Source organism: Osmia bicornis, chromosome 2 (assembly GCF_907164935.1).
Source record: "Osmia bicornis bicornis chromosome 2, iOsmBic2.1, whole genome shotgun sequence".
Taxonomy (NCBI): domain Eukaryota; kingdom Metazoa; phylum Arthropoda; class Insecta; order Hymenoptera; family Megachilidae; genus Osmia; species Osmia bicornis.
In genome coordinates, this window is record NC_060217.1 from 604,650 (window position 1) to 624,484 (window position 19,835).

General features: G+C 51.7%; 1 protein-coding gene across 1 annotated transcript; it reads right to left on the reverse strand.

The window, feature by feature from the left end:
• Positions 1-91: 91 nt before the first annotated feature.
• On the reverse strand, positions 92-3,901 carry LOC123988589. The gene has a single exon (XM_046289196.1). It carries the CDS (start codon positions 3,899-3,901, stop codon positions 92-94), a length of 3,810 nt encoding a protein of 1,269 aa, XP_046145152.1.
• Positions 3,902-19,835: the final 15,934 nt, after the last annotated feature.

The window sequence follows — 19,835 nt, forward strand, 5'->3', positions numbered from 1 at the left end:
CGTTACCTAGATGGGCAACTCCCGATCGATAAATCGATCGACCGTGAGCGCCATCATGGCTGAGCGGATTCTCAAACATTTCCGCCCGCCATCAGCAACTCGTTGATGATGTTTCTGCAGAGGTGAGCTCAGCTTGATGGTGAACAGGCAGGATGACAAGCTTGGTGATCGGTCTGACGAGAGTCGTGGTTGCAGTCTTCAAGGTTGCAACCCTGGTGAGGGCATCCTTGCCGGGGTGAACTTCGGTCACTCTTGCGAGTGGCCACTTGCTTGGTGGAAGATGCTCGTTCGTGAGCAGCACCAACGAGCCTGTCTTGATGTCGTTCGATGGATGATGCCACTTTGAGATCGATTGAAGTCTCTGCTGGTACTGTCGAGACCACTGAGACCAGAAGTGTTGAACCCTCTGCTGGATCAGTTGCCATTTCGACAATCTACCTGGTGAGACGTCGAGCAGTGATGGTTCTGGTATCGTGTTGAGCGCTGAACCGATGAGGAAGTGTCCTGGGGTGAGCGCAGAGATGTCGTCGGGATCGTCACTGAGCGGCTCCAATGGTCTTGAGTTGAGCACCGCTTCGATCTGTGTGAGGAGAGTGGAAAACTCTTCGAATGTTAGTAAGAGCTCACCAATTGTTCTCCTGAGATGGTACTTGATTGATTTCACCACAGCTTCCCATTTTCCTCCCATGTGAGGAGCAGCTGGTGGGTTGAACATCCATTGAGTGCTGTCAGCTGACAGAATCGATGCGATCTGTAGGTGCTCCTGTGAACTTGACGTGAACAGGCGTTTGAGCTCTGCCTGTGCTCCAATGAAATTTGTACCACAGTCAGAGTACAACTTGTGAGCGATCCCTCTTCGTGATGAGAATCTTCTGTAGGCTGCCAGAAATCCCTCGGTTGAGTAATCGCTGACAACCTCGAGGTGAACAGCTGATGAGGAGAAACATACGAACACGCAGATCCATCCTTTGATTGTTTTCGAGCCTCTTCCCTTTGAATTTTTCATTGTGATCGGTCCTGCATAATCGACACCGGTGTGAGCGAATGGTCGTGATGGTGTGACTCGACAGAGAGGTAGTTGACCCATCATCTGACGAGCACGAATCCCCCTCTGACGAGCACACACGACACATCTCAAAATGTGAGATTTTACAGGAGCTCTGCCACCGATGATCCAGTACCGTTGTCGAATATATGCGAGCGTGAGCTGCGTTCCTCCGTGAAATGTTCGCTTGTGAGCATCTTCAATGATGATCTTCGACAGGTGAGCGTCCCGTGGGAGGATCGCTGGATGTTTTTCATCCCTGCTGAGCGCTGTGTTTGTGAGTCTTCCTCCTACTCGTATGGTTCCCTGCGAATCGATGAAGGCGGTGAGGCGACTGAAGGGGTGAGTTGCAGGCAGGGTTGAGCCTGAGTTGAGCGTCTTGATTTCGCTGGTGAAATACAAGTGTTGAGTCGCGTGAATCCAGAAGAGCTGCGCCTTCTCCATGTCGCAGGATGGTATGATGATCACAGGAGGAGTTTCGAGCTTTCTCTTAAGCCGTGAGGCAAACCTGAAACAAAGTGCAGTTAGTCTATACAGCTTAATAAGAGATGAATATTTGTAAATGAGATCCCAATGATAACTTAGCTTTTGAGCTGAAGCAAAGAGTGAGACATTATTGGGTCTCACTTCGAGCTCGCTGTTTAAAGTTGAGAATTCCTTTTGCTCTGGCCAATGATCTTGATTTCGAGCCATCCATGGAGGACCTTTCCACCAAAGCTCGAATCGTTGAAGTTGATCTGTCGAAATGCCTCGGGAAGCACAGTCGGCTGGATTAGAAGTACCTGGAACATGCCTCCAATGCGCATTTGGAGTGAGTTCTTGGATCTGAATGACTCTGTTCCGAACATAATCCTTCCAACGTGATGCTTGCGATTTGATCCATGTGAGCGAAACTTGAGAATCCGTCCACAGGTGCGTTGCATTGATCTTTACCTTGAGCGTTGATTGAACATATTTTGTGAGTTTTGCCAATAGGAGTGCTGCAGACAACTCCAATCTTGGTATTGTGAGCCTCTTCAGTGGTGCAACTTTTGTCTTAGAACAGACAAGTGACGTCGTTGAGTTGTTGGACGGAGAGCTAACGGTGATGTAAATCACCGCTGCCATGGCAAGTTGAGAAGCATCAGAGAATCCATGAATTTCTACAGTTGATTTGCTCCATGTGTTGAACCATCTTGGGATCGATAGCTTGGCCAAGCTGTTGAGATCTTCTCTGATGATGAACCATCGTGATACAATTTGAGACGGTAATGGATCGTCCCAATTGATTTTGTGTAGCCAGAGTTCTTGCAATAGTATCTTTGCTCGTACTATTACCGGTGAGACGAAACCTAATGGATCAAATATCCGAGCCACTTCGTACAATACGAGGCGTTTTGAGCACTTACTTGGTTGATCTGTGATCGTGGATGAAAAGCCAAAATTGTCGGTTTGAGGCATCCATTGAATACCGAGTAATTTGGTAGTGCAGTCGTCAAATGATATGGGAGCTGACGATTGTGTGGATGACGAAACAGCCCGTAGAAGATCTGGGTGAGTCGCATGCCATTTTGCGAGTGGAAATCCGCCCGCGTTGCACAATGCAATCAGCTGTTGAGCGACCTCCACAAGTTCCAAAATTGAGTCTGCTCCTCCGAAGATATCGTCCACATATCTGCCATGTGTGAGCGAAGGCGTTGCCAGAGGGAATCGATGACCCTCATCGTGAACAAGTTGCATGAGTGCTCGTGTCGCCAGGAAGGGAGCCGCCTTTGTACCGTACGTGACAGTTGTGAGCTGGTAAGGGATGACATTGCGGTCTTCATCGATCCAAAGGATTCGCTGGAGATCCCAATCATCCTTGTGAACTGCTACCTGGCGATACATTTTTGTGATGTCTGTGGCAAAAATGTGGTGATAATGGCGAAGCCAAATTAGAACATCTGTAACATTCAAGAGCAAATTAGCACCAGTATGCATTAAATCGTTGACTGATTTGCCTGATGTCGTAGCTTTTGATCCGTTGAATACAACCCTGAGCTTCGTTGTTGAACTGTCGAGACGTAGAACTCCATGGTGAGGCAAATAATATGGTTGAAGATGAGCAGAGGTCTGAGGTGTTGAACCGTCAGAAGAGACCCTCAACCCTCCTGATGCCGAAGCATCATGTGCCAAGGTCATCTCCCCATCAGGCCCAACGTTCTCAGCCTCTCTTGATGAAATTCTTTGGTGATCTTGAGCCTTTACCATGTGTCCTAATTCTTCGTACTCTTTCATGAACTTGAAGTAGAGCTGGTTGTATGTTGAATCCTTGGAGAGTCGTCGCAAAGTGCTTTGTAGACATCTTTGAGCAATCTTGTGTGAATTGCCTAAGAGCGATGCTGGTGCCTTGAGTGGAATGCGAACGATGTACCTTCCAGTGTGATCACGAGTGTGAGTCGCACAGAAATGTGATTCGCATTCTTCTTCCTCCGGAGTGAGCGTGCTTGGAATATCCATTGGTGATTCCTCTTGAACCCAGAATTTGGTGAGCAGCTCTTGCAGATTGCTCTGGTCGTCTTGAGCAACTGCAAAATGTGAATAATGAGTGTTTGAATGTGATTCGTTGACTGGGCCAATGACGAGCCATCCAAAAATGGAAAGTTGAGCAATTGGTGTTGTTGGTGAGCCCTTGATGATATTTGGCTTGATGATCCTTCCGTAGAAATCCGCTCCAATGATTAAATTGACTGGTCGTGGTGTCAAGAAATCATTGTCCGCCAACCTCAATTTTCTAATGTGAGGCCAATCCGGAGTTCTCATTGAGAACGATGGCAGGATTGTCGATACGGCTGTGAGCACGTGAGCCTGGATGCAGACAGTCTGTGGTGAATGCATCGATTGGAGTATGACAGTGACCACACCCTTTGTTTCAGTTGATTTTGTTCCACCAACACCAATTATTGTGATGGATGATCGGTGTCTCCGAAGGTTGAGCTGGCTGGTTAATTCTTCGGAGATGAAAGAGAGTTCTGATCCGGAGTCGATGAGCAGACGAACGTTGTGGAGTGTTGAGTCGGTCTTGAGGCGAGCCTGAGCCGTTGCGAGGAGCGTGAAATGAGCGGTTTTGTTGACGACTGCACCTGCATCTTATTCTGTGGTTTGAGCAGATGAGGAGACCGATCTTGATGAGCCGGCTTGAGCTTGAGCTGCTTTCGGCTCGCCTTCGTGAATCATCGTATGATGTTTCTCCCCGCAGTGCTTGCACTTTTGAGCTGACTTGCACGAGCGCACGCTGTGCCTGCCCAAGCAATTGTAGCACAGGCGCTTGTCCTCAATAGTTTGAGCTCGCACTTTGGGCGTCATGCTCCTGAAGAGCGCGCATGCCACAATGTAGTGTTGCCCTCCGCAGCAGTCGCAACACTCGAAGGGCGATGGCCGTTCTAGGTGGGGCCTTTCGGTGGTGCGAGGAGCTGACGGGCGAGCTTGAGCTGCAGGCCTTGCTGCGACTGCTGCGTGAGCTGGCCTGCTTGTGGTCGTCTGCTGAGCCTTCGGTTGAGCGGGCTTACTTTGAGCGGTCTTGCTGGCCGACGCTCTCGCCTTATCATCGGCCAACTGCTCTAGTGTTCGGATGCGTGAAGTGATAAACTCCATGGCCTCCTGGAACGATGGGTACTCGGTGGTGACTCCGAGGGTGGTCTCCCATCGCTCCTTTGTGGCGTGGTCCATCTTCCGGCACACCTGATGGACGAGCAGGCAGTCGCCGAGCTTGCCTGGCTCGATCAGATTCTGTACTGCGTGCCGAGTTTCCATGGCGGTCGACATGAGCTGACTCAATGCCTTAGCGTGATCTTGATCCATCGGCAGAGAGACCAATTGGTCAAGGTGAGCCTGGACGAGACGCCGCTTATTCTCATAGCGCTGCTTGAGCATTTCTAGAGCTGCCGAGAGTGATGAGCCGATGAGCGGTAGGCTGGCCACAATTTGAGCCGGTTCTCCTCGCAGGCAACCCTTCAAGTAGTAGAATTTCTCTACTTGATCGAGCTCAGGTTTTCCGCACACAACGGAAGTGAACAACTCCAGGAAGGACGGCCACTCCGTGTAGTTGCCCGTGAACCTTGGCAACGCGATGTCGGGCAGCTTCGACTTGGAATAAGTCACCTTTCCTGATTGAGCGGACGGTTGAGCTGGCAGTTCCGCTGATCTCTTTGCTATGATCTTTTTTGCCTGAGTGCCGATCTGCTGCATTTGATAGTGGCAGTCCTCTGTGAAGTACGGGTGATCTGCCTGGGACTTTGGCCACACCACCTCAAAGTGTGCATGTTCTTTGTTGAACACTTTGATGGCCTCGTCGAGTTGAGCCTTGGCGTCGTCCAGCTCCTCCTTGGAGAGACGCTCTGCTTCTTCCTTGAGGGAAGTCAGGATGTCGTGAGCATTGCGGAGCCGTCCCTTTTGAGTCCGCACTTTGAGCTGCAGCTCGATCGGCAGTTGATCCGTGGCCGTTGAGCGCGTTGCATGTGAATGCGGCGACGGTGTGCGGCGAGCTGGTTCCGTTGCCACCAGAGCGGGCGATGAGCGGCCTGATGCGCTCTTTTCTGGCACCTCCAGCGACTCCTTTGAACTGTCCATTTCGCTCCATTTCTCTGAGCTTTTCCCTTGGTGAGCCATTGATGATCAGTGATGAGCGGGTTGATCAGACTTGGTGAGCGTTCGTTGGATCGATCTTCCTTATCGACTGCGGGTGATTCGTCTGAGCGCCACCTGGTGAGTGGCGAGAGTGTCAGTGAATTTGAATGGAAGAGAAATGCCAAGATGGCCGACCACCAAAACCGTTACGAACACGAGACAAAGACTTGAGACGAACAATGATCAATGAGCAATTTTTGTGAAAACCGAGTCCAGCAAGGGCGCAATCCGGCTCGAAGGACCAAATGTTCAGGATTGATGGAAATCCTGGATGGATTGCGCTGGGAAAGAATTTACACTTGCTGGGTCGGTTTCACAAATTGATTTATTTGAGTCAATGATAAAATTGCGTGAACACGATGAATTGACAAATAATGATTAAGCTTACAATGATCAGCTGTGAATCTTTGCGTACAAGAAAATGAATCGTCTGAATGATTTTGATTACAATTACAATGATTCGTCGTGAAGAATGATCTTACTTGAGTTGAGACATATAAATTATTGATTTGATCTGTCACCTGATCCGTTGAATTGATAATTGAATTGATCGGCAGTCGTGAACAATAAGCCCCGTTAATTTTATTAATTCGGCCCGCTATGGTGATGGTGCCCGTGAGCGCGTGCGAGATTGACACGTGGTTGGCGGCTCACGTTTCAATGAATTATTTGTAAGAAAACATTACCTGGTGATCCTGGTCGCTAGCACTGTTGCGAGGGATCGTGAGCTGAAGATTTGACTCGTGAACTGGAATGAATCGCACTTGAGCACTTTTTTGAGACGCACGTGGTGATCGGTGTGAATCAGTGATCGATAATGGCGGCGTCGCGCGCGAGACGGCGAGGAGACCCCTGCTCACGCGTTACCTAGATGGGCAACTCCCGATCGATAAATCGATCGACCGTGAGCGCCATCATGGCTGAGCGGATTCTCAAACACTATTAAACCTCCTCCCATATACATTTCGAATTTCTCATATAATATAGCTAAATTTGAACGCGAGCTGGCTGAAATATTCGGTAAAACTTTTAAAATTAAATTCCTTGGTACTAAAATCCATATACAATTCGAAAAAGTTGAATCGTTTAAGCAATTTCAATCAACGCTTCGTGAGGGCAAAGTTCCCTTCTTTACGTTCACCCTTGACTCTGAGAAAGCCCTAAGTATGGTGCTGAAGGGATTGCCAGATACTCCTTCCGAGGAAATTTTGGAAGAAATCAAATCGAAAGGATTAAATCCGGTTTCGTGTCTGCAAATCCGTCGTCCTGGTTCCACGTCCAACAGGGACTTTGCTATTTATCGTATCAATTTTCCCCCCGGCACATCAGCTAATGATGTCAATAAAATTAGTTATCTATTCAGCGTCAGGGTTTATTGGGATAAATTTTGGTCCAATAAAAAGCATACTCAATGCTTTCGTTGTCAATCTTTTGGCCATTCAGCTTCAAACTGTAATTTCCCCCCTCAATGCGTTAAATGCGCTGGTAAGCATCACTCGTCGGAGTGTAAGAAGACGTTGAGCGAACCACCTAAGTGTGTCAATTGTGGTGGTGCTCATACCGCCAATTTTTCGAAATGTCCATCGCTTGAGGCATATCTTCAAGCTCGTCAATCTGGTGCCAGAGCTCCTCGCGGTCTGACTTTTCAACGCCCTCCTGTTGCCACTGCTCAGGCATTTCCTTCCCTTGTCTCGGTCGCGCCTCCACCTGCTTCCGTTTCGCGTGGATCCTACGCGGATGCGGTTGCTGGTGTGCGTCCCCCGAGGTTCTCTAATGTCTCTTCGACTCCTTTAACAGGTGGGGGGATTGGCACTATGGTCGAGTTGGTTGAGGCCATGAAAGAATTGAACTCGTTGGTCAACATCGACCAGATGCTTAGTTTAACCAGAGCACTGATCCAGCAGCTCCGCGCGTGTAGTACCATGGCTGAGAAGTTTCAAGCCTTTTGGTCAGTGTTCCAAAATCTTAAATAATGTTCCCAAAGCTTCTTCTTTGGAATGCTCGTTCGTTAAGGCAGCGTCGGAACGAACTAATTCTTGCCATCGCCGATCTGCAGATCGAGATAGTCTTAATCACTGAGACTTGGCTTAAGCCCAACGATTTCTTCTCAATTCCAGGCTATACTGTGGTCCGATGTGATCGAGATTCCCCCAGGGGAGGAGGGGTGGCTTTGATAGTCCATAACTCGATAGATTTTACAGTCATTGACAACCCGCATTCAGCTGGTTTTGAGGCTTGCTTCATTAGAGTTAGGTGCCCCAGTGTTGTGGTGGGGGTGGTTTACGCTCCTCCTGGTAATCGCCTTTCCAACTATGACCTTAATGCTATTGCGCGAGTTGGCTCTCCATTTATTGTGGGGGGTGACTGGAACGCAAAGCACACTTCTTGGATCAATTATTCGTCAAATTTGGCTGGGGTAAACCTATATAAACACATGTTGAAGTCAGACTACAGGATTGTTCATCCTGACACTTTTACTCGTCTTGATACCACCAGGAGACCTTCCACTATTGATTTTTTTCTAACCAATCATCATCATGATTTTGCCTGCGTCGCTGATGATCGCTTTAGCACTGATCATCTGTCCATTATTTTAACTGCCAAAAATACCACTCGCCCTGGCGGGATTGACAGAGTAGTACACTGGAATCTCTACTCTAGTCTTACCAAAACTTTTAAAATTGAACCTCGGTTTACTTCCACCCAGGATATTGACGACTCTGTTCGTACTTTAACATCCTTTATGCACGCCTGTCATCGTCGTTCAACATCGAAAGTTGACAACTCTGCGACGAAACACTCACACCTTGTGACAGATAGTGTATTGTTATCCCTGATCAGATACAGGAGAAAATTGCGTCGGCGTGGCCAAAGATATGGAAGTGATTCTGTCGCTGATCTTATTCGCGACGCATCCAAGGCAATTAAATGACGCATTTTTTACCTGCGTCATCTTAAGTGGGAGGATACTCTAACCTCTTTTCAACGCACTGACCCTACTTTTTGGGCAACATTTCGGGCTTGCAATTCCGGGCGTGAACCCCGGCATTTGCCCCCGCTGGATTCTGGTGGTGACATTGCATGCTCTAACAAAAGTAAAGCGGAGGCTCTAGCCAAAAGTTTTGCCAACGTTCATGTGTCTGCGTCTCGATTACCCTCTCCTTACACACCTATGGTCGAGGATTTTATGGCTACATTAAATAATGATACTGATGGCATTCCTGGCGGGGCCTGGTTCTCCCCCTCCACAATTACTGGGATCATTGCTGGCCTGGGCAATCGCAAGACCCCTGGTCCTGACAGGATCACTTCCTCGATGTTGAAGCATGCCTCAAAAAAGATCGTTCTCCAGCTGTATTATATTTTTCGTGGTTGCGTTTTTTTAACTTACTTCCCGCAGGCTTGGAAAGTGGCGAGAGTCACTCCTGTGCCTAAACCAGGGAAGCCGCCCGATCTGGTGTCGAGTTACAGACCGATCAGTCTCCTCTCCATCCTGGGCAAAATATTTGAAAAATGTATTTTTATCCATCTCACTAAACATCTCAATGAGAATAATGTCATAATTAATCAACAGTTTGGCTTTCGGCAATGTCACTCCACGATTCAGCAGGTCATTCGAATTGCACAGGACATCTCGTTTGCGCTTAACGTTCGGCGCTGCCTGGCAATGGTATTGCTTGACCTGGCCAGGGCCTTTGACACGGTATGGCATGATGCCTTATTGTTTAAATTGCACTGTGTCGGTCTCAGCCGTGGTTTTATCCGCTTAATGCGGGCTTATCTCAGTGACAGGCACCTGTTTGTGCATTATAATGGTTCATGCTCTGAATTTTATCTCATCCTTGCCGGGGTGCCCCAGGGCTCCATCCTGGGGCCAATCCTCTTTAACCTGTTCATTAATGATATTCCTTCTGCAATTAACTGTTCGCTGGCCTTGTTTGCGGACGATACCGCGATCTTTTCTATTTCCTCGCGATTACCAGCGCTCGTATTGAGGTTGCAGAATTATCTTAATCTTATTCTTAAATTTTTTTATTCCTGGAAGCTGGTTATAAATCCGGATAAAACCGAGGCCATTCTTTTTTCACGACGTCATTCTCGTTACAGGCTCAAATCATTATTTCAATTTTTTATTGATTCTCATCCAGTTCCATGGTCGAGCACCGTGCGTTACTTAGGCGTTGTTCTCGATGAACGCTTGAGATGGATGGCCGCTGTTAATGACCGGATTTCTAAGGCGACTAAAGTGTATGGCTTTTTATCGTCACACTTACACCATAAATCCTCCCTCAGGGTTGAAATTCGCATTAACATCTATAAAATGTGTGTTCGCCCGGTCTTGACCTATGGAGCTCAGATTTGGTGGCCTCTCATCCCCAGGTATTTGCGCAAACGGGTGCAAATTTTCCAGAACAAGATGTTAAAGATTATTTTAAATAAACGCAGGCGAACTCCTACTCTTGAGCTACATGAAATGGCCTCGGTTCCTCTAATTGAGGAGTTCGTCGTTAAACTGATTTCTGGCTATAATGTTGCCGACCATGCTAATCCCCTGGTTCGGCTTACTGGTTCCTTTCGATCTGATAATATTCCGTTTATAGATCGGGTCCCTTTCCCCATGCTGGGGGCTTAGATCGTGTTGTTTTGTTTAGTTTTGTTTAATTATGTTAATTTCATTCGTTAGAGCTTTTTTCATTTGAGTTTAATTTATTTCATTTTTCTTATGCAGTCACGGTTGATGACTGCCACGGTTGTGGGTGCATCGCTCATGCACCCTCTGTCCTGCTACTTCGTTTACAATTTTCATTTAGTTTATTTTATTTTATTCCTTCCTTCATTTAACCGCGGTTTTTTTGAAAATTTTTCCGTGGAAATCTCATCTTCGTTTATCACTTCATGTGGGTAATGCCATAATACTTTCTTTTTTTGTTGGTGAGTGGGCTTTCGCTCGCAGGTACAACTAAAGAGAGTTGGGTAGCTGGGCGAGGTTATCTTACTCTCACTTATCGTTATAAACAAGAAAAAAAAAAAAAAAAAGTGGGCATCCTTGCCTTAATCCTTTCGTTGTCCAAAACTTTTCAGATACTTTCTCATTAACTCTTATCCTATTCTCTGTTTCTTTGTAAATTTCGTTAATTGTCGTTCTTAGAGTGTTACTTATTCCTTTTTCCTCCATAACCTTGCTCAGTTTTTCTCAGTTTACTTTATCGAAAGCCGCTGTTAGATCTGCGAAGAAAGCATATAGCTTTCCTCCTTTTTCTTTGATTTCTCTGTTTACCGCATAGTTCAGCATAAAAATGTTGTCCATTGTGCTTCTTCCTTTTCTGAAGCCTGCTTGTGTCTCTGGTATGATTTTCTTTTCCTCTAGTTCTGCACTTAATGTGTTCTCCAAAATCATCGCGTATATCTTGTATGCCGTATTTAGCAGCGTGATCCCTCTGTAATTCTTTACATCATCCCTGTCTCCCTTCTTAAATATAGGGCTAATTATACCTACTTTCCATCTCCTTGGCATTCCGTCTCCCTTCCATACTGTGTTTATCAGTGTTGTGATTCTGGTGAGTACCTTTCTTCCTCCATGTATCCAGACCTCGTTTTCTAGGCCATCTTCCCCTGCTGCTTTTCTTTTTTTCAGTTTCTTAATTTGCCTCTTCACTTCTTGTTCCGTTATAATTTCATTTGTATCCTGCTGTTCCTCTGTTTCCTCTAATCTCTCTTCTTCTTGGTCCTTTTGTTCTTTTCCTTCTAATGATTCCATGAAATATCTTCTTCAGCTCTGTATGTTTACTTTGTTTGTTGTTCCTATGCTTCTTTTCCTTTCCCGTCTGATATATTTCCATATTTCATTTGTGTTTGTAATTTGTTCTATTTCTTCTTCTTCTTTCTTCTGTTGTTGGTCCTTCTTCTTCTCGCAGAGTTTCTTGAATTCTCTTCTTTTCTGAATGTATGTCGTCTTTTCTCCTTTCCCTTTTCTCCATTTTCTCAGCTCTTTTCGCGTTTCTCGTTTTCTCTCTGTGCATTCTTTATCCCACCATTTCTTGTACCCTAGTTTCATTTTCACTACCTTTACCACTTTCTTGAGTACCGTTCCGTTGATCTTATGTACCATTTCTTCCATCATTTCGTTTGGATCCTCCTTTTCGAATTCAATTTGTTCCACTTCCTCCTGGTAGTGTCTCTTTCCTTCCTCCGTCCAAAGCCGTCTCTCCTTCCATATCTCTCCTTCTTGCTTCTCTACGCTGGTTTCTTCATAAATTTCTAATTTCAGTGGTAAATAATCTGACTCTATCCTATCTTCTATCCCGAAACTTCTGATATCTTCTTTAATTGCTGAGTCTATCAGTACATAATCGATTACTGAGTTTTCTTTGCCCCCAATGAAAGTATATTCACCTTCTTCGTCTCCTTCAAAATTACCGTTAATTTCCCATCCGTTGTCTTCTACCATTTCTGTTAGCCTGGTTCCTTCTATGTTTTTCATTTTATCTCTCGATTTTCTTGTTTCTTTGTGTTTCCTATCCTCATTGCTAAATGATCCTTCTAAACCTATTCTTTCATTGAAATCCCCGCCGATTATAAGTCTTTCTTCTTTCATCCTTCCGATTGCATCTTCTATATTCTCTCTCGTCTTTTTCATATCTCTGCTGTATACCGTGATTATTCTCCATATATTACCTTGAATCTTAATCTTCCCTAACCCTAACCTAACCCTGTTTTTTTTCTTTTTTTTGTAGGAGAAATCTTCCAAAGACGCCCCCAGCCCCCCTGAGGAGGGGCCGGGGGTAGTGCCGGATTTTTACCGGCTAAAACCCCCACAGTGATCTGCACAGGGCTGTGGTGAGGGCCCCGGGACCTCTAACGAACAACACCGGGACCCCCCCACTCTTGGCGCATAGCGCCCCATCTCAGGGAAGGATCTAACCTTTGACCCTCCCCCTAAGTGCCTGCTCCGCTGACGTCAGGGGCCAAACCCGACGCCGGCCACTCCTCGGGCCGCGTCCAATGGCGACCGAGGCCCCAGCCCCGGCCACCTGCGGCCCAGCGACTCCAAAAAGGAGCCGCTAGATCTGCGATTGGGGAGGCAGGAGCCTCCTCCCACTACATCTGCCTTGGGGATGAGCCAAAGCTCCCCCCCAACCTATCACCCTGGGGGAGGCCGAAGCCTCCCCCCACTACACCTACTTTGTAGAGTAATGGCCCGGGGGCCAGGGGTGGCTACCGTCGATCACGAGGGAACAACGTGTCCACCACCTGACCCAAGAACTGGGGGTCGAGGCTCTCCGTTACGGGGGGCGCCCAGGTCCTTAGTTTCCCCATAGCCCGGAGGTAGGGGCGCCCCCACGGATCGGCATCCAGAGAACCGGGGATCTGTTGCCATGCCCGGGACTTGGCCTCCTTAATGGCCAGCTGCACGGCTACCACCAATACACGGTAGCACCCGTACAGCTCTTCCTCCCCCGCTGGGTCGCGGTTCCTTCTCCGACGGGCCCTTTGTCACTGACGTCGGGCGACATTACAATTCTGCCGAATATCGGCGATTTCGCCCGACCACCAGTAGGCGGCCCGTCTGGGGAGGCATTTGGCCCGGGGCATGGCGACGTCACAGAGCGCCTTCATCGTGCCCCGGAACCATATCACCTCCTCCCCTATATCCGCGACCGAACCGACCGGTTGCTCCGGCCAGGTCACAGCGAGGGCTGCGGCCATCAGCGCGTCCCTGTCAAGCCTCTTCAGCGCCCATCTCCGCGGCGGTGGGCCGCTCGGCGGGCGACGGTCGGGGGTGGAGAATCCGAGGCGGATGTAGCGATGATCGCTAAGCGTCTCCGCCTCCTCTACCACCCTCCAACTCCGCACCATGCGTGCGGCCGAGGGAGTCGCGAACGATAGGGCAACTATCGACTCCCCCCGAGCGTGCACGCAGGTGCTGACCGAGCCCCGGTTCAAAAGCCGGAGCTCGAATTCGTCGCCCACTCGAGTACCGCCTCACCCCTCGCATCAGTCCTCGAGGCCCTCCACGATTGGGCATGGGAGTTGAAATCCCCGCGGACGAGTGTCGGCCGGGGGTAGCAACGGAAGATAGCGTCTCCCACCCGGCCTAAACACTCTTCGAACGCCGCGAGGGACCAACTGGGTGGGCAATAGACGCCCACCACCGCGGTATCGCACCAGAGCACCGCCACAAACCCCCGCCCCCGTCGTGTCTGTCAGGGACTCGGTACGGCTCCGCGGCCACAGCCAACCCAATTTTCCACTCGGCCAGGTGATGCAGAAGAAGATCTTCCGCCCTGGCCGGGTGGTTCAGGTTGCCCTGTATTATGGGCCCTTTGGGCCTCATTGCTTTTTGGAGGGAGGGGCCGCCTCCACGGCCTTACCTACTTTTGGGGTGGCGGGCCTGCCACCCCTCTTCTTTTTAGGCGCAGCAGCCTTAGTTGGCTGCTGCTGCGCCTATTGGGTGGGTGCTACACCCCCCTGGACGGCGCCCTTCTCCTTGTTGGGCGTCCGGGACTTGGGGGCGCACGACTTCGCCCCCAACCGGTGCCCCGCTGGTCGCCCCAAGTCGGTGCACAAGGGGCACCGCAGGGAGGCGCTGCATGTGGCGGCCTTATGGCCCGACTCGCCGCAAACATAGCAGCGATCGGACCGATCCACTACGCACGTGTACCGCTGCCTCACATGGCCTTTTTCGAGGCAGCGGAAACACTGCAAAGGCCGCGCCGGCAGCGCCTCGACCCTGGCTGACAACCAGCCAACCAGGATCCTCCCGGAGGCGGCTATTTTATTAAGCGTCGTCAGGGGGCATTTTGCCCAGACAGTGCACAGCCGGGCCGGGGAGATTCTGATCTCCCCGACCTTAACATCGGCTAGGGCACAACCCCCCACAGCGGCCAAGGCTGCCGCAACCTCCACTGCGGACACCGGCTAGCGCAGCCGCCCTGTCGGTGCGCTCCTCGCCCGGTATTTCGAGCATCAGGCCGCCAGTGACCGCCCGCCGGGGTCGAATCTCCGTTATTCCAATGGTCCGGAGTTCGACCCTTTCCCGGGCGGTGGCCATCACCTCGGCGTATGTGGCCTTGGCCTCTGGGGCCAAAGTCAAGGTGACGGCCGCTGTGTTATGCGGCCTGGTTACCTTCCTCTTCGGTGCGGGGACTGAGGCAGCTGGCTTCTTGGGGGGGGGGGGGGGGCCCTTGGCACTCTGCTGCGCCCCTCGCACCGCTGTGCCACCGGGTGTCGGTAGTGGCCCTTCCTTCTTCTTCTCCTGGGCCCTCTTGGCCTTGCGGCCGACCACTGTGGTCCAACTTTCCCCCTGAGCGACAAGGCGGGTCTCTTCCTGGACGCCCCGCATCCTCGCCTCCAGGGGGGACTCCTTCTTCACCTGGGGAGGCTGGCCTCTCCCCACCTGCTGGCCCTTGCCGCTGGTTGTACCTTCCCCTTCTTCTTAATGGTCGGGACTTCCTTGCCCCCTCTGGACTCCAGCGCCCCCATAAACTCTGCCCTGAGGGAGGAGACCTGCTGCATGAGGGCAGCAAGGCACACCCTGATGTCCCCCCCCCCCTCGGGGTCGATCGCCTCCACCCTGGAAATCCTGGGCACCCCCTTGGATGGAGCGGAGGCAGCCCTCTTGGCCCGGCTGGGGGCGGGCGACGCCACCTCCCTCCAGGAGGGGCCAGCCACTGGCTCTGGCATAACCACCTCCTGTTCCGGCCTCCCCTTCTTGATTCCTCCCTGCTCAGCCAGGGGGGAGACCGGCCTAGCCGCCTTTTCGGCGCTGGCGGGGGGTAACGAAGATGGGGGCCTCAACCGCCAGCAGGCGAGCCCGCACCTCCGCCAGCTCCTTGGTCAGGGTGAGCAGCTGCTCACGCTGTTTGCTGATCTGCTCCTCTCGCTGGCGGAGCTGAAGCCTCAACCCTGCTAACTCCTCCGCTCCGCTGTCCGGCGCCGTTCGCTTGGCCATCTCCACGTTGATGGCCCTTATACGCCGGGCAGCCAGCCGGAGGGACCTCTGAAAGGTCCCCTTGAGCCCTTTGGACACGGAGGCAACCCTCTCTACATCCGCAGTCAGCTCGAGTGTCTGCGCTGCCAGAGCCGTCATAGGCTCGTAGCGGAGCTCCAACTCGAGCTGCTCCTGCTTCAGCAGGGGAATGCTGCCCTGACTTGGGGCGGGTGGAGGGAGAGAGCGGTCCAGCACCCTCTCCTCATCCGACATGAGGCCAGCATAGTTGCCGGTGGTCGACGGCCTTCCTCTCCTTGATGATCTGTCCAGCGAGGCAGCGGACGCGTACGACTCATCAGAGTCATCCCCGCTGTCAATGCGGGCAGGAGATCCCCTCCCCGATGCCGAGGACCTCTTTCTTCCACGGGAGTGCGAGCCTCCCATTTTCGCTCTCTGGGGGCGGGGTGCGGCGAACAAATTCGCGTTACCCTCGGTGCTAACCTGCACCGCCTGCTCTTTATCCGTGTCCTTGTGCATAGCCGCTTCCGTCATAGTCACAGCCCGTCCAGTTTCTTTTTTGTTTTGTTTTAAGTCTTCCATAATGTTCCCACGAGTGGTTCGGTCCGTGGGTCCACCCGGGCAGAGCCGCCTTACCCGGGTAAGGCTAGTACACGGTCGGGGGGTCGCCAGGTACCCCGGGGATGGCCGCTGGAGACTGATGCACCCATCAGGCATGCCCGGCGCTTACTCCGGGCGCGCCCTCCTCACTGGGCACCGCAGCTTGGGGCTAGGGATTTTTTATAGAGGTTGTCATCCTCGCGGGCCGGCCAATGAAGGCAAGCCCGCCGTTCCAGCGAGACGTGGGCACTGAGTTACGGTATAATTGCTAGGGCACACCGGGTTCGCTACCCGCACCAGACCGCCACGCAGCCCGGCCCCTGGAGAACTCAACGACGCCGCAGCCACCTTTTCGCCTCTCCGACCCAGGCCTTACCGGCAAGGGAGGCCCTGCCAGGATCCGTAGATCCCACCGGCATCGCCCCTGCTCATCTGCGAGGCTACTTCGACAGCAGCAAGCGCCCCCCTTTTAGTCGCCTCCTACGACAGGCAGGGGTTACCGTATCTGTATTCTGTCCCCCAGTCACAGGGGAGGTTTTGATGGGTTTTCCTTCCTTTGGCGTTTGGTCCGCGGGAGCTATTTTATTTCACTCCTACCCTCCATGCACTCCGAAAAAGTGCATGGCGGGCATTCCCCTTTCCGCCACCTGGGGACGCGCCACGTCGGGGTATCACCTCCCCGCCCAGCCAGTACACTTGGCCAGGTCCGTGGACCTAACCCTTTATATTTTTTTTTTTTTACGTGGGGGAAATCTTCGAAAGACGCCCCCAGCCCCCCTGGGGAGGAGCCGAGGGTAGTGCCGGATTTTTACCGGCTAAAACCCCCACGGTGGCCTACGCTGGGCATTGGGAAGGGCCCCGCGACCTCTGATGAACAACACCGGGACCCAACACCCATGGCGCGTTGGTGCCCCTTACTCGGGGGAGGGTCTAGCTTTGGCCCTCCCCCTACGTGTCAAACTCCGCCGCCAACGGGGGCCACGCCCGATGACGGCACTCCTCGGGCTGCGTGCAATAGGGACCGAGGCCCCAGCCCCGGCCCCCTGCGGCCCCGCATAAGTTTCCCGGGGCCGCGCGATCGGTGTTGGGGGAGGGGCGGTCGCCCCTCCCCGGTCCTCCTCTTCCGGGGGGTGACAGGTGTCCCCCCCCATAGAACTCCTCTCCAGGGGGAGCGAGTGCTCCCCCCATCCTCTTCTCCCCGTTGGGGGCGGCGGGCCTGGTATGTACCATCTTCACGGCCCACTGCCCCATCTCCCTCAGGTGACGCCGTCAGGGGGTCTCCCCCGACGACGCCCCCTCCTTCTTCTGCGGATGGGGTCGGTTCTCTCCCGACCCCGCTCCGCTTCCTCCTTCAGGGCGATGACCGTCTCGCAGTAATCGGTCACCGCCCTCCACTGATTCTCGCTGGTGAGCATCTCTTTGACAAGTGCCGCCGGCGAGAAATCACCCCCAACTTCCCACCGCAGGGCGTGACGGGCCCGCGCAAACGCTGGACAGTGCTCCAGGGTATGTTGCGCGGTGTCCCGCCCCGCCCCGCAGTGATGGCACGCTGCCGTCCCCTCCGCCCGGATCCAGTGCAGGAACTCACCGAAACAACCGTGTCCGGTGAGCACCTGTGTGGTCCTAAACGTGAGCCTTCCGTGGCCGCGGTCCCACCGACCCAGGGCTCTCTGCCAGGCCTGGCGCCTAATCCTAGCAACAGCTTCGGTCATCTCTTCTGGCGGGGTACCGTCCAGACGAAGGGCACGCAGACGCCAGAAGACTTTGGCGTCACCCTCCGCCTGGAACTTGAAGGGAACAACCCCCGTCAGGGTCCGTGGACCTAACCCTAACCTAACCTAACCTAACTTTTTTTTCTTTTTTTATTTGACAGAAGAGGAAAATGCATCTATGGACGTGCGGGTTATCCCCTGTTCGTCTATTCGGGTAGAGGGGGACGGGGCAGTGTGGGACTCATCCCCTGAAGGGGGGCCTGGCGCCCATTGGTGGGGGCAAACCCAAGGAGGCAACCCAGAAGGGGCAACAAGCAGCCCAACCCTGAAGGGCGGACCCAAGGTAAGGGTCACAGCCCAGAAGGGGCGACCCAGCGGCGCCCAGATGGGGCATCAGCGGCCTGATATACTACCCACTAAAAACCTCTCCCATGACGTAGGCCACCGGTACCCTTTCATCTTTTGCGGATATCCCAGTGGTACCAGCGATAGCCGCAAGGGCGCTTCAGCTCCCTAGCTTTCATATGCGATTTCGTCTACCCTTAATCCGCCATGCGCTAGGCAACCAGAGGGGATTGAGGATCCACGCCGTTACACCTCCGATCAAGCGGTAGGATATTTCAACCTGCACGACATATGCACAGGATTTTTCTTCGGCCACGATCAGGATCCGGAGGACTTTCCCACTCAACGGGTGATCGCGCCATGTCTTCACCCACCTGCAAAGCGATGACGGGACTTTTTCTTCGGCCACGACCAGGAACCGGAGCACCCTGCTCAACGGGTGGTCGCGCCCCATCTTCACCTGCCTGCCATTAGCGAGGACAGGAGCTTCCTCTTCGGCCACGATCAGGAACCGGGACACCCTGTCTCCCGGGTGATCGCGCCATGTCTTCACCTGCCTGCCATATGCGAGGACAGGGCTTTCTCTTCGGCCACGATCAGGAACCGGAGGAATCCCACTCAACGGGTCATCGCGCCACGTTTCACCCGCCTTTCATGCGAGGACGGGTCTTGTCTTCAACACGGTCAGGTCCCGGGGTGAGTTCTTCCCCCGGTCAGCCGTGCCACGCCTTTTAGGCTGCAATCCTCGGTGACTTGTTCCATACCTGCTCGACACATACACACACACACGGCCCCTAACAAGCATAGCCACAGCCGACTCTAGTACTAGCCATGCTGAAGTAAAAATGGCAACACCGCGGGAGTCCGGTCTGAATATATCAACACCTACCCTACTCTATCTACCTCCCGGACTCCCAGACTCCCAGCCAATCAACGCCCTTAGACTCCCGACTACACTTTCTGGACTTCACATAACCTCTTTGGTTTCATTCCAATAACTTCGCTTGTTTCAAGGTTTTTATTAACTTATATACACGTTTATCAATTCTTAAATGTTTCAATTTGATCCAAAGATGGTTTCATTTTGCTTCATACCTAAATTTTCTTGAAACCACTGCAAATATTTCAAATATCATGCTTCACAACACCAAACTACTTCGAGAGTACACAAAATATATATCACATTTGTAACAATTTTATACTACCACATCACTTCTACTTGACATAATTAATACAAAATAGTGTATATTACTACAGCTTTTAATTAAAAAAGACGTTAATTACAATTCCAAGCACAGCACTCTGTTTTTGAAAATAGGACTCACGATTGTCACATGAGCGGTGTTGCCACGTTGTTCAGCATGGCTAGTACTAGAGTCGCCTGTGGCATAGCGCATCAGATGCCCAAACAAGCCAAAAAGTAAGAGGAGGCATGCAGATTACCCTTAAAGAAAGTAGGCACATGTGAACCCAGCATAATACGAGTAAACTTGTTCAAGAGAAGCGTCAGCACTAGTACCAACAACCAACAAGACCGAGC

What these genes read in the sequence shown, in the direction of transcription:
- LOC123988589 (XM_046289196.1), bottom strand. Translation starts at nt 3,901, where the DNA reads ATGCATTCACCACAGACTGTCTGCATCCAGGCTCACGTGCTCACAGCC.